At 41.7% G+C, this 14,474-nt stretch overlaps 1 protein-coding gene across 1 annotated transcript in view; it reads right to left on the bottom strand.

Annotated features, from left to right (window-relative positions):
* Positions 1–4,086: 4,086 nt before the first annotated feature.
* rbl1 (retinoblastoma-like 1 (p107)) overlaps positions 4,087–14,474 on the bottom strand; it is a 19,325-nt gene continuing 8,937 nt past the window's right edge. Inside the window, exons 12-22 of the mRNA XM_028576671.1 lie at positions 14,098–14,235; positions 13,759–13,923; positions 13,490–13,628; positions 12,678–12,905; positions 12,324–12,520; positions 11,441–11,617; positions 10,104–10,175; positions 9,628–9,715; positions 8,976–9,124; positions 8,600–8,764; positions 4,087–6,451 (exon numbers count right to left, since the gene is read on the bottom strand). Coding sequence (XP_028432472.1) covers positions 6,257–6,451; positions 8,600–8,764; positions 8,976–9,124; positions 9,628–9,715; positions 10,104–10,175; positions 11,441–11,617; positions 12,324–12,520; positions 12,678–12,905; positions 13,490–13,628; positions 13,759–13,923; positions 14,098–14,235 — 1,713 coding nt within the window. The 3' untranslated portion in view covers positions 4,087–6,256. The remainder of the gene's footprint in view (positions 6,452–8,599; positions 8,765–8,975; positions 9,125–9,627; positions 9,716–10,103; positions 10,176–11,440; positions 11,618–12,323; positions 12,521–12,677; positions 12,906–13,489; positions 13,629–13,758; positions 13,924–14,097; positions 14,236–14,474) is intronic.

Raw genomic sequence — 14,474 nt, 5'->3', positions numbered from 1 at the left:
CTCCTTACCATGTCTAATAAACTGATGTTGATTTGTGTCCCTTTAAATTAAAGGTCCTGTGGATTTCAGAGGATCATTTCACCTGCAAAATAACTCATAGTTCTCAGGGTAACACTTTACTTGAAGGTATTTACATAAGAGTGACATGACACTGTCATGAACACATGAACCCTAACTCTAATTCTAACCCTAACTTGTCATGACAAAAAAACGATTGACACTTACTGACCTAAGCGTTATGTCATAAAGGTTTATGACACGCTCATGACAGTGTCATGTCACTCTTATGTAGATACCTTCAAGTAAAGTGTAACTGTTCTCAGTCTAAATCACAGGTGAATGTATATAAAGACTCTGACTGTCAAAGAAAAAGCCATTATGTCCTAATTCAACGCATTCTCATCAACGGGTTCATATGACATTTTACAAAAACTTATGCACAACAATTCCTATGATACCCTGTGAAATTACAGGACGACTGGTCACATGACAAAGTTTAGCGATCTAGCCGAGAAAAGGTGACTGTGAGCCGGGTACAGGGCACCGTGAGGTGATGGCTGTTTCAGAGGCCATTGCAGTTAAGTTTAGCCAACAAAACGTGACCAACGACAGTTAACTTTGTGCACCAAAACGACTAGTTAAGATGAAAAAAAAGATTGTGGTGTGAGTTAAAACAATTTAAAGTGCTCATATTATGCTTATTTTCAGGTTCATAATTGTATTTAGAGGTTGTACCAGAATAGGTTAACATGGTTTAATTTTCAAAAAGCATCATATTTTTGTTGTACTGCACAGTGCTGCAGCCCTTTTTTTCACCCTGTGTGTTGAGCTCTCTGTTTTAGCTACTGAGTGAGGCATCTCACTCTTCTGTACCATCTTTGTTGGGAGTCGCACATGCGCAGTAGCTAGGTAAGGACTACTAGCCAGTCAGAAGCAGAGAATGAGGGTGTGCCACGCTAGCAGCTAGGCGAGCGTTATAACGTGTGTTACAAAGTGACGGACGTTTGTCTCTGAAGTAAAGGCTGGACTACAATAGAGCTGTTTGGAGCAGTTTGTGAACAGTGTTTTCTGTTGGAGATGGACTTTGGGCTTTTTCAATTTGTAAACCTATAACGTGCACAAAATAGATATATTACACAGTAAAGGAAAGGGGAAAAGCCAAAAAGCAAAATATGAGCACTTTAAGTAGTACTCCCAGGACATGAACACGTTTCCTGGGTGAAAGTCGTATGTTTTAGGACCCACCCATCAACCCCTACCGTCTCCCTACGCAGATCCTCATGGTCTTATACAGCAGCAGTCAATGTGATGCATACAGTGATAAATACGTGAAAAACATACTTTTAAAAAACATACTTTTCATAGCAATATATATGAATGGTTCGTGAGAACAGCCTAATTTTCACAATATGCCACGTTTCCTGAATTAAATGGTTATTAGGTTTAATTATTACATATTTTACTCATGTCATCTCACTCTGGTGCTCCCTAAAAAAGACCCCCGTAAGTCCCCAAACCTCATGTTGGGAACCACTGGGTTTCTTTTAAACAGCAGAATAATACCGTAATAAGGCCACTGGTGAAGTCTGATTATCTCTTTGGTATTCATCAACGGCCTGAGAAGAAAGACTTTACACCTCCACATGTCTCGTCCCTGAGTGAGTCATCTCAAAAGGGACGCATTACTTTTATTCACTGAATGTGTTGAAAGAGGTGTATCGCCATGGTAACCAATGGGAGCTCGACTGACGTCCCACTCACACAAAACAGGGAGGAAACACCACATTTACAATAGAAGTACAGGTACTTTAGTCCAGTCCCGATGTTAGGTAAAGAGTCTCAAAATGGCCACACCTATTTTATCAACGTGATATCATGACTTTGCATAAATATACACGCCACTTTCCTAAAGCCAAGTGGCGTGTTATCTGTACGCATTTTGAGCTATACGCGTGTATGTCTACGCTGTATACAGCGGACGGCAGTCTGCAACGTCACAACGGAAACACACACGCCACTTTCTAAAGCCACGTGGCGTGTTAAAGCGAGACTACGAGTTATCGGAGGCTACGTGTTATCGGGAGGCTGGGTTTCGAAAATGTCACACGCGGGTTGGGTTTAAGAAAGGAACAACCGGTTGGCTTCAGGAAAAGAATAAAGCTACGGTTGGGTTTAGGTAAAGAACAAACAGTTGGGTTTAGGAAAAGAAGAACTAGGAAAAGAACAAATGGGGAAAGGAAACGTCACACACAGGACGCGATCCCCACTCTCCTGGGTGAAAATCCGGCATTTTACCCATTCTCCACCCCGACCAACCTTATGTGCTGCTCCGGTTCTATGACCCTCAGGTCATAATATATTTAAAAAAAGGTCACAATTTTTAAGGGACATCAGTGATAAAAAAAAAAAAAAAAAGACTCTTGATGTCTCGTATTCGTCATTAACGTTTAGCTTTTGAAAGTGAGGAACAGTTCTGTAATGAAAGTTAATTCATTACTTTAATGTTTCTTTACGTGTTTCGTGGATTTTAGCCACTTCATGAGATCAGTCTGGTTTTATTAACATGACCTAAAATTAGTTTTTGGGCCAAACACTATGAATTAAATGTGAACTTTCATTTTAACGTGTAACCCACGTTCTGTATTTGAAGGCCAGATTCATAAATAAAGAAAAACTGTCCTGATTTTATTTTAGGACAAATAAAATGTCTAGAGAGAAATGAACTCAGAGATTCAGGGGGGATGGAAACTGACAGGACTGCCGTGGTAACGTGGGTGATCACGGCCCAGGAGGATGCATAATGTATGGGACCTCAGTCACTCTCCCTCCCTCTGAAGTTGTGTAGGACTCAACCTCAGTCAGACATTTACCTCGCAACAACGTTTAAAGCTGCTAAAAATCACTATTTTTATACAAACAATGGAGGAGTTCTTGTGATGTGAACGTGTCGCTGGTGGTGCTATCTGACTCAGCTAGAGGGACAGAGGTTTCCCTCTGGAGTTGGTCGAGATTAAAAACAGAGCTAAAGGAGAGAAAACATTTGCCAGGTCATCTTAAAATTAGGCGTATGTTAATCTAGTCTGAATTTGGACCCAAAAAAAAAAAAAAAAAGTATATATGCTATACATGCAGTATGTTAAACATATTACAATGCTTAAACAAATGAATAAGCTATAAAGTGAGTGGAATACTTTAGTGGATGGAATTATTACTTTTGTATAATATCAGCTTTAGAACTACAAGAAATAACTCCGAAATAAATAATTCATACGTACGAAGTAAAACATTTCTTCAGTCAGTGAGGACAATAACAATTTCATAATAAGTTCCAGTTTCATCATAACACCTACTAACTACCTATCAAAGCCTACTTTGTTAAAGTTAATGTTTAAAATTAAAATGCTGGGTATTTTATAATCAGACTGTAGTTTTTTTGAAGACAAAGAGACTCCCATTTTACTTATTTACATTTATTTCTTAATTGAGTTCATTGATAGCATGTGCTGCTGGTTTTATACATTTTGGGGCATTGACCTATTTATTTTTCATTTTATTGAAAATGATTGTTCGTTAGTATCTGTTGGGTATTTTCAGGATTTGACATATCTGCACTCACTATGAATCACTTATTATGCATGGTTGTAGATTCACATTCTTTGATAAGTAGGGTCCCATGCTATGGTTTCAGCGTCCTCCAGTGGTTATGAACTAGACCCCCATGAGCTGGATAGAAGCCACCCACGGCTGGTGTGTCCTGCAGACTGATTAGGTGCCTTTCAGACCCCGATTGGTCAGTTCGATTGCCTATACGCTCTAAGAATACATTCATAAAACAATTTCATTTGAAACATGACTAATTTTAGGCAACGAAAATGGTACTTTTTTTTTTTAAATATACAAAGTTGAGAAAGCAAAGTCCATTTAGTGTCTTTTCTGGAGCTTTCGATCACATCATGTTTCCAAGATTAGGAATAAACTTTGAAAACGGGGTTTTGAAACAACATTCAGAAAAAGAAAAAAAAAATTTACAATTTAGAGATAAGTGTGCCGAAATGAGGAAGTCAAAAGAAACGATAAGAAGTCAGATGAATGAACACAAGTACATTTTATTGTACAAAACCTTTGACTGTCTGTAGAAAAATACAAATTAGTGTGTTGAACGGAGTTCAGAAAAGCACTAAAGTGACACAAATTTGTTCCCTGGTTACAGATTCATGTTCATAATTGTATTTTTTTAACTGTTAATTTGCATTTTTACAAGTGGTTAGTTGTTTTTTTACCATGTGCTTTCCTTGTGTGCTTGTAGCGAACCAGGTGTGAACAGAACAGTACATAATAAAGCATTAGATTAAATTCAATAAAACATCAAGTGTAGATACTACACACTCAAGGTACACAAACAATTTTTTTTTTTACAGCATTGTACAACATTAAATGTTTTATAACCACAAACGGGAAGATGATTAAAGGAGATGGTAAAACTAAATGTTAAAAGAATCATTTTCCCTCAGCCTGTGCAGTTATACTGGAAGACGGGTTTGATACTAGAGAATGTACAATAGAGCGTGATTTATCACATCCTGTTTAACAACCATTTACACAAGTTTAAATCACTGACATTTTTTTTAAATATAATTTGAGCTGACGTGAAGGATGACGGGCTGCAGCTTCTGTATGTGAATGACAATCAAACCAACTTCAGGCTTTTCTGTCCCCAATATCTGAAGATCAACCTCCGGTAAACTCTCTTTTTCCACTACTTGTATATTTTTATTTGTGTGAGCAGAAAAAAAAACCAAACACCAGGCCAGGGTGAGAGGTTTGATTTACTCGCTGTTGTCACGGCAAGTAAAATGATTAGGAAAAATGAAACGTCCCGCTGAAGGTTGTCTGACTCAGAGCTCACAATAAACTGATTGAAAGAGTGTTCACTTCTTTGTGTACCGCTGTGAAATACCTGATTCATAAAAGAGAAAAGTTGTATACCGTATCGGCCCGAATAAAAGACAACCTATTTTTTTTTTTCTGAAAATGACAGATGAAAAAGGGTTGTATTATATAAGGAGGACTAAACATTGATGTAATTCACAGGAGCAGATCTTCTCCTTAAACCTACAGAGTAACTCCGACTACTGCAGATGGGTGAATTATGGCTTGTTTGGAGCCTTAATGTTGCTCGACTAGATAGTTTTTTCAAATTTGTCAGAGTTAGTCCTAAAAAAAGTGTTTAGTTGGCACAGTTCATCGGGAAAGAAATGCCTTCCTGCAGAGTGAAAACGAGTCACGAGTATCTCCTGGCATCTTTACTGCGGAAAACCAAAGAGACTCAAGACTTCTAAACACTAACTGCAGTGGAAAACAACTCCAGACGGCCCGGAGAGTGACAGCAGAGAGTGAGAAGACACCGATAGAAAAGATTCACAAAATGTGTGATTTACATCTTTTAAGTATTTCATATTTTACTTTCACAAGAGAAAAAAAGACTTCAAACGCGAGGACTCGCTTCTTCTTGGACTAACGTGAAAACTTCCAGATCTTCAAAAAGGTATTTCCCAGCAACAGGTGTTGGGATTATCTTATATTCAGGACAATAAAAGGTATTTTGAACTTTTCGGCACCATGTAAATAAAGACAGACATTGGTAGCTACCCTTTAGGTTTCCTGTTGGAGAGAAACAGCTGCTTGTGCCGTCGTCTGGCAGCTGCAGATGTTTAGCAACCTGTGAATTCAAGCACTCAGGATATTGCAACAGTAGTGCGACGCTGAGATGGGTGCGTCGGGTGAATGTATCCCACAGGAGGTGCAGCAGTGACTAAAGATGCTCAAACGGTTGAGCTCAAGTTCACCTGAGCTACTTGACAGAACTACAGAGTGAAATAGTCAAACAAGTGAAGGCTGCCAGTGATTGTGTGTTCCGATTCCTGATGTGGCCCATATATCACATTCTAGATATTATTATTGGTATCAAAGTTTTTTTGGGGCGATTGTGGCACCAGAAGTGGGATTGTTTGGATAAAACTAAATGGCATGATTTGTGCCATTATGTGCTGCTCCGGCTCTATGACCCTCAGGTCATAATATATTTTAAAAAAGGTCACAATTTTTAAGGGACATCAGTGATGAAAAAAAAAAAAACTCTTGATGTCTCGTATTCGTCATTAACGTTTAGCTTTTGAAAGTGAGGAACAGTTCTGTAATGAAAGTTAATTCATTACTTTAATGGGTTTTTTACGTGTTTCGGCGCCTGTCGGGCCCGTCAGTGACTCTGGCGCTCGGACACGACGTCCTGCAGTCTCTTCAATAGCACGTCGGGACTGCTGCCGTTCTCCGGACACGCCCTCTTACTGGGGGAGTCGCACGCCGATGACATCATCACGTCGCCCTCCATGTTGAAGGCCCTCTTCCGGCCTCCAGAGCCTTGCCGGATCATCCGGTTGATGTCGGATAACTCCTGGATGGACCAGACAAGAGGAGGAAGAAGCAGAAAGAGAGAGATTTTATTAATTGTGCATATTTTGGATAAGCGCCTTATTGATATTTTATATCGTCACTCTCTTACTCTGAACGGCAACAGAAAAATTTCTCTCCGGACGAATTCAGTTCTATCATGTGAGAACACATGCACCTTCGCTGAAACCTTCCTATTCACAACACTAGTAAGGTTTAGCAAAAATGCATGCGATGCATGGATGACTAGACTTTTATGAGAGTTATGGGAGTTTGTAAACACCAGTGTTGGGAGTAATGGCGTTACTAACGGCGTTATTTTTTCAGTAACGGAGTAATCTAATTAATTACTTTTCCCATCGTTGCAACGCCGTTATCGTTACTGAGAATGTAAAGCGCCGGTGTTACTTGGTTGAATCAAGTGCGAGGTGCGATGATGATTGGCTGACTTTATCCACGTCTGCCTCAAGCATCTCCAATCTTATGGAGCACCTCACATCAACACATGCTAACAGGACACTTGTTGCTGCTGCTAACCCAAGCCCGCGCCCAAATGCTGCTAGCGTGAGCTCCAGCGAAGGATACAGAGCCACTCACAAAACAAGCAACGCTCGATTTTTCGCTTCAGCAACAGGTGATACTGTATATAGTGTTTTTATTCTTCAATCAGTTAATATAAACATATTTGACGTTAAAGATGTTATAGAACGTAACAGCGTTATAGAACATAAAAAAATAATGTCACAGTTACTTTGCTGAGTAACTAATTACTTTTACAATCTGGTAAGTGAGTTACTAACTCAATTACTTTTTGGGAGAAGTAATTTGTAATTTGTAACTGTAACTAATTACTTTTTTAAAAGTAAGATGACCAACACTGGTAAACACGTTTTGATATAGTTTTGCTGTTGTTAACTGCGGCCTCCTATCACTTTAATTCATCAAGAATTTTCTGTTGTTGGATTCTTTGTTCGACGTGGAGGCTTGCAACAAACACAACGTTTTCTTCACGATTTCATGGCAACGCAGGGTACCGAACACCGGTGCTGTATTAGCACCGGGGTATCTAAAGAACCGGTATCTACCGAACCGAATAGCAACGCAGATTTCGGTGCCAATTAAATGCCTTCTGCGCTGCTCTCTGATGCTCCGAACCAGACGTTAGAGGCAACAGAAGCATCGCTGCACGTGACGCAACGTCCTGCTGTGACATGAACTACAACGACTACTAAGTCACTGTTCCACTATCTTTAATGTGACTATTATCGCCACTGTTCATCACACCCCCAACCAGCCCCGTCAGACACCGCCTACTAAGAGTCTGGGTCTGCCGAGGTTTCTTCCTAAAAGGGAGTTTTTCCTCGCCACTGTCGCAATAGCTACTGCTAATGCTTGCTCTTGAGGGAATTACTGGAATTGTTGGGGCTTTGTAAATTATAGATTGTGGTCTAGACCCACTTTATCTGTAAAGTGTCTCCAGATAACTCTGTTATGATTTGATACTATAAATAAAATTGAATTGAACTTGACAGCAGGTAACGTTAGCCTACCGTTAGCTAGCAGCTCGATTAAACACAGCTAAACGGTGTAAAAGTGTGTCTGTATTTCACTGTAGAGGATTCCAACAGCAGGACGTAGAGCAGTGTGCCTTTGTCGGAAAAACCGCACAGACACACTTGAGCGTTCACTTGAAACTAGTAAGCCTCGTGGTGCATTCAAAGTTATTGTAAAATACCTTATTTTTTACCGTTTTAAAAGTATCGTTTTAGCACTGGTATCGAGAAAAAAAAAAACGGTACCCAACCCTAGTAATTGATATACAAATGATCATTTTGCAGGTGAAGTATTCCGTTCAGTAAAAGAAACGCCACACTGCCACACTCCCTACAGGTGTTTGTCTGCTACAGATTTCTGTTAGAGAAGAGAAACTCTAATTTCTAACCAGTCAAGCATACATGAAGCCTGCAGCTCAATTTAATAATCCAAATGCTATATTTCTCTATTCAGGATAATTACATATACGGCCTTTAGACAACATAACTTGCAGGAGAATAGAGTCAGCTGTGTGTTTGAAATGTCAACGTATCATACAAATCCACCCAAAAACATAATTTTAAGAAAAAGTCTTTTGTGTGTGTGTGTGTGTCCTTGCCTTGGACGGGCTGCTGTTAATCCTGTAGGTGTAGGAGTTTGGTGTGAGGCAGCCTGCAGAGTTCTTGTGAGGAGAAACGTACAGCGAGTGTCTCTGAGAAACCCGACGAGGAGAGAGAGGCTGAGCCCGAACCGATGGGAACGGAGAGAGAGGAGGAGCGTCCGCCTGGAGGATCACACACACACACACACACACACACACACACACACACACACACACACACACACACACACACACACACACACACACACACACACACACACACACACACACACACACACACACACACACACACACACATTATGTAAGCGTTTGTTAAGTGGACTGCGCTAATTGTATTATACCGAACAGATTCCTGCAGGTTATCCTGTCGTACCCGGTTATCGTGGGTGGCGTAACGCAGCGCGAAGCTTTTCATCTTCAGGACGAAGACGTTGTTGTAGAACTGGATGAGGTCACCACGCTCCTCCTCCCCCGATTGGTCCGGGTTTGCTTCTCCTGAGACCGGGTTGGGTTTCTCTGCAGCTGTTGACACACACGGATCAATTGTTTTTAGTGATTTATCAAAAAAAGAAAAAGCCAAGCATTTGTAGGCACCAGCCGCTCTGATGTCAGGATGTCATCATTAGATGAATCCTGTTGGGTTTTCTGATCATTAGTCAGTTAATCAATCGAATGAAAGTTCATCTGCAACTATTTTAATAACCGATTCATCGTTTAAGTCACTTTTCAGAAAAAAAAAAAAAAAAAAAAGCCCAAACTTTGTGGTTGCAGGTTCCTCAAACGGGAGAAAGTGCTGCTTTTCTTAATCTGACATTAAAGTTAATTGAATATTTGAAGGACACATTCAACGTAAAACTGAGCGGCTGCTTGATGATGAATGGGACAGGAAAGAAGAACAATTATCTTTGCATTAGATCATACAAATAAAAATAATTCAATTACTAATTATTGCTACTTTAAGTTGCCCACAGGCCAACATCCTAATAGTCAGTGTGTTTATGAAGCATTTGTATCTGAGAACTTACATTCGCCGCCAGAAACAGGATCCACCTCCATGTTCTCATCGGTTACCTGCTCCGTGGGAGTATGACGCAGTAACACACTGCGGTACACCTACACACACAAACACACACACAGTAAGCTTCCACTAATAAAATCCTTTTACAAGTCTGACTTTCTTTAAAAGTATTTCTGTGTAGTTTTTCCATCTAGTCGAAAAACAAACTTTCTATAGCGAGCCAATCACAACTCAAACATCGTTGCACTTCTTTACGACGATGTCGTGATCACAGGGTTAGTTCATTGGTAGAAACTAAATCAATACCATTAGTACCAACTTTTTACTACTAATTGTACGTTTTTATCACAATCTGTTTTTGTCTCAGCACTTGGTAATTATAATACGAACGCACCACATAAATAGTTTATATTATTGTCAGTTTTGTTGTTTTATGATGTTTTTTAGTGGCTTGTAAATTGTGTGCATGCGTGCGTCTCTTACATGGCTGCTGGCCTGTGGTTGGCTGCGATAACACTTCATGATGTCGTGGAAGGTGTGCGTCTCTTTGGTGATCTGCAAGGAAGGAACAGAAATCACAGGAATTACAACCAGGGTGTTTACCTGTTACACCTGGCGTTCAAAAAAAGTGCCTCGGAACACAGCGAAGCGACACCGACTTGAGCGTACGTTCTGCGTGTGCGTGAGATGTAATACGCAACCTGATCATAACCTGCTCGGGGGCAGGTTATGATCAGAGATGAACCGGTGTAAAAGCACCGCCTACTGACCAATCAATACTCCGTTGATATCGGCGTCACTGTTCTTAGATCAGGTGGAGCTCAGTGCACACACACACACAGAGAGAGAGAGAGAGAGAGAGAGAGAGAGAGAGAGAGAGAGAGAGAGAGAGAGAGAGAGAGAGAGAGAGAGACAGAGACAGAGAGAGAGAGAGAGAGAGAGAGAGAGAGAGAGATTTTACATATCTTTGTCAGCTTCTTCAGCTGTATGTTGCCGAATGCGACACATCGGTTTGAATTATGCTTTTCCTTTAATTTGACAGGACAGCTAGGTGAGAGATAAGAGGAAGACCTGCAGGAAATCGTCACAGGTCGGATTCGAACCCTGGACCTCTGCGTCGAGGCATTAACCTCTCAGTATATGTGCGCCTGCTCTACCCACTGCTGAGCCAACCCTTTGTGATGCACCTTTGTCTCTGAAGTAAAGGCTGGACTACAATAGAGCTGTTTGGAGCAGTTTGTGAACAGTGTTTTCTGTTGGAGATGGTAAGTGCCTTTGGGGTGGACTTTGGGCTTTTTCACTTTGTAAACCTATAAAATGCACAAAAAAAGATATAGGACACAATAAAGGAAAGGGAAAAAGCCCAAAACATTTTGGCTTTCCATTGTTACTGTAAATGCATATTGGTTCCAAAGGTCAGTTTTATTAACTACTAATAAACGGTATCGGCCTTGTTTTGGATCCCTAGTTATGGACATAAGGTTTTCACCCGACAGCAATGATATATAAAATAATATATTTAATGCATAGATACATCTCTGTGCAACGCTGTAATCTACCGTTTGTGGTAGAGGTGGAAACGTGTCAAGGATTCTGTGAATAAAGTGTTTTTTTTGCTCTGGCAGGTCCGTAATTACAGTCAGGGTTTCTGCACAGAGAACACAGAAACCGTGTTCAGGGAAGCTGCCTGAAAACACATTTCCCTCAACAACATATTCATTCAGAAATTAAAATCTTGTTAAGCTGCCATAAGCACATTTGCCTGTGAGGCAACAATGTTGCCTCGCATAGGTTATTAATTCAATCTGAAGCGTTCTCACTTTGGATACGATGTAGACGCTGCAGAGCAGCAGCTGGTCAATGTGTCTGTCCCGCATCAGACCCGTGCAGTGGACCAGAGCGTGCTCAAAACACGTCCAAATTTTCCCTCGCAGCTCCGACGAGATGTCCAACTTCACACACAGATCCCTCAGACGTACACTGGCCAGGTGGTACACCTGCAGACAGACACACTCGGGAGAATGGAACACGTGGAGGAATACAACACAGATGGCAAAAGTGTATATTCTATCAGACAAACTGGAGGACCTGACATGGAAATAATCTCAGAATTTATGTAATTGGGTCATGACCAACAAGTACAAAACATAATAACAAGAACCCTAACCCCTAACCCTAACCCCTAACCCAACCCAACAAGTACAAAACATAATAACAAGAAAATCTTAAACCACAGTCTTAGAAGTCTTAAAAAAATAAAGTTTTGAGTACAGTCTAAAAAACATTACCTTTTGGGACTCGCAGAAAAAGCTACACTGGCTGGTAAAGGCCTGAACACTGACAGGGTTTTTAAATGCCTCATTTTAAGAAATCTTTCATTGCGATGAACGACAACGTTGCTGCAAGTTTTTATCACAAGATGCACCAGAGAAGTTTTGGGATGCTGAAATACTGCATCATACAAGGTAGATGGATCTATGAAACGGTCATTTAAAATCAGAGTTTCTGACACCAAAAAGTACTTTGAAATGTCAACAAATCAACATGTGCAAATACAGTGCTTGGTTCCGATCATAATACTGTAACCGCAAGTGTGATTAACGTGGAATTAGTCAATCAAGGAAGTGAATCTATTAAAGTATTTTGATAATTTTGAAATCATTTCATTTTTCAAGCCAAATTTTCTTTTCTTTATCCCCCTACCTTCCTGAAGAACAGAGCGAGTGAGCCGGTGCGTCGTGGCCGGCTGATGCCTGCCTGGGGGTCGGAGGCTGGGGGAGCCGCAGAGGCGATGGCGGTGCGGCTCGGCGACGCGGTCAGCAGGAACTGAGCAGTGATGGTACCAGAGGAGTCGCACGGCTGAACCGGGATCAGTGTGATAGTGCGGTCGCCATTCAAACCTGGAAACACACACACACACACACACACACACACACACACTTGTTTCAGCTGATCCGTTTCATTGGAGAATCAAGCAGCTGATGAGCGGTAGTGCAGCACCTCCTTTGTATTCTTGGTGTTCAGTTATGTAAACCTGCGTATGCATGTGTGGTCTACCTTGCAGTGGGAAACTGAGGACTGTGGCCTGGGCGCCCTGAGCTCCGATCCTCAGGGTGCTGCTTGAGCCGTACGTCAACCTTTTGGCCGGTGACGTCATCGGGCTCCCGATGGGGGCCACCCCTGGTGTCGGGGCCGGAGGGTCGTCGCCGAAGAGCCGGCGTTTAGCGCTGCCAGCTGCCGGGGAGCTGTACCTGTCATGGACTGACAGCGGAGAGGGAGGCACATCTGGAGGAAAAAAAACAAAGATATTAAAGTTGATAGCTCATGGTAGGGCTGCACGATATGTATTTGTGATATTCTGCCAGAAGACCACAAATTGCTTGTTGAATTTAAAACAAATGAAAGGAAATCATTTCCAACTTTCTCTTATTGAACAAATTGAAGGAGGAAGTGAATATAAAAAAGGCACCGCTAGAAGAAGAATGACAGTTACATTTAAAATGCAGTAGTCTGTGACCGGGTTGGCTCAGTGGGTAGAGCAGGCGCACATATACTAAGGAGGTTTATGCCTCGACGCAGAGGTCCAGGGTTCGAATCCGAACAGAGACAAATTTCCTGCATGTCTTACCCCCTCTCTCTCTCCCCTTTCTCACCTAGCTGTCCTGTCAAAAATTAAAGGCGGAAAAGCCCAAAAAATAATCTTAAAAAAAAAAGAAAAATGCAGTAATCCACGGATATGTTGCAGCCTTTCGTGATATGTTTATTGGGCCAGTTAATATTGCGATGATGATAAAATAAAACGATCTATTGTGCAGCCCTAGCTCATAGGTTACTCCACAAACCATGTAGCTAAACAGCTGAACACCCACCTTTGCGTGCACTGCCCAGGCCCGATCTGAACTCCCTGATGCGGGGGTGGATGATGGGGGAGAGGGCGACCAGAGGCAGGTGGGACTGACCTCCGCTGGCAGAACCAGAACCAGAGTCCAGACTGGAGGAAAAATTCACCTAGAGAGAGATGAGGGAAGAGAGTTCATAAGTGGAGAGAGACAGGAAGCAAGACATTTGGAGCACTTCCCTGCTGTATATAAAAATATGTGTGTGGTGTTTCTCTGGTGTGTGTGTGTTTCCTGCCCACCTCCTCCACGGTGGGGACCTTGTTCCCAGCAGCCTGCAAGACGCTCCACAGGGCAGAGTCTGCGCTCCACGCTCTGCTCTCCAGAACCTGCTCCTCGATCAGGTTCAGATGCTTCACCATGTCCCTGGACAGGCCTTCCTCTGAGCGGATAAACACCTCGATCACCTGAACACACAATAAATCCACTTATATTCATATACTAATTATTCCGTTAATGGAGGCAAACAGATACAGCTTGGTTTCAGGTGGCACAATGAGGAGGGTCAGTGAAATGACTCCATCAGCAGTTTAAAGATGTAAAAGTATGTATGTTTTTGAGTGTGTGTGTGTGTGTGTGACCTTAAAAAAGTAGAATGGGGTCAGCTTGAAGATGTTGATGATCCAGGGGAAGGTTCTCTGGGAGCTGTAGGAGAACAATACCACCTCCAGACAACATGCCATCAGGGAACAGTGGAAGATATCCTGCTCCAATAACACCTTCACACACACACACACACACACACACACACACACACACACACACACACACACACACACACACACACACACACACACACACACACACACACATTTACACACAACACACACAAAAAACACAAAATCACACACACACACACACACACACACACACACACACACACACAGATTTGTAATTTATTTAAAAGTACAAAAAAATAAAATCCCGCCTCCATGTGGCAGCCAACAAATAAAAACAT

This window comes from Perca flavescens, chromosome 4, assembly GCF_004354835.1.
Source record: "Perca flavescens isolate YP-PL-M2 chromosome 4, PFLA_1.0, whole genome shotgun sequence".
NCBI classification, from domain to species: domain Eukaryota; kingdom Metazoa; phylum Chordata; class Actinopteri; order Perciformes; family Percidae; genus Perca; species Perca flavescens.
Note: the sequence above shows the minus strand (reverse complement) of the source record. Positions and strands in the feature narration are given on the sequence as shown.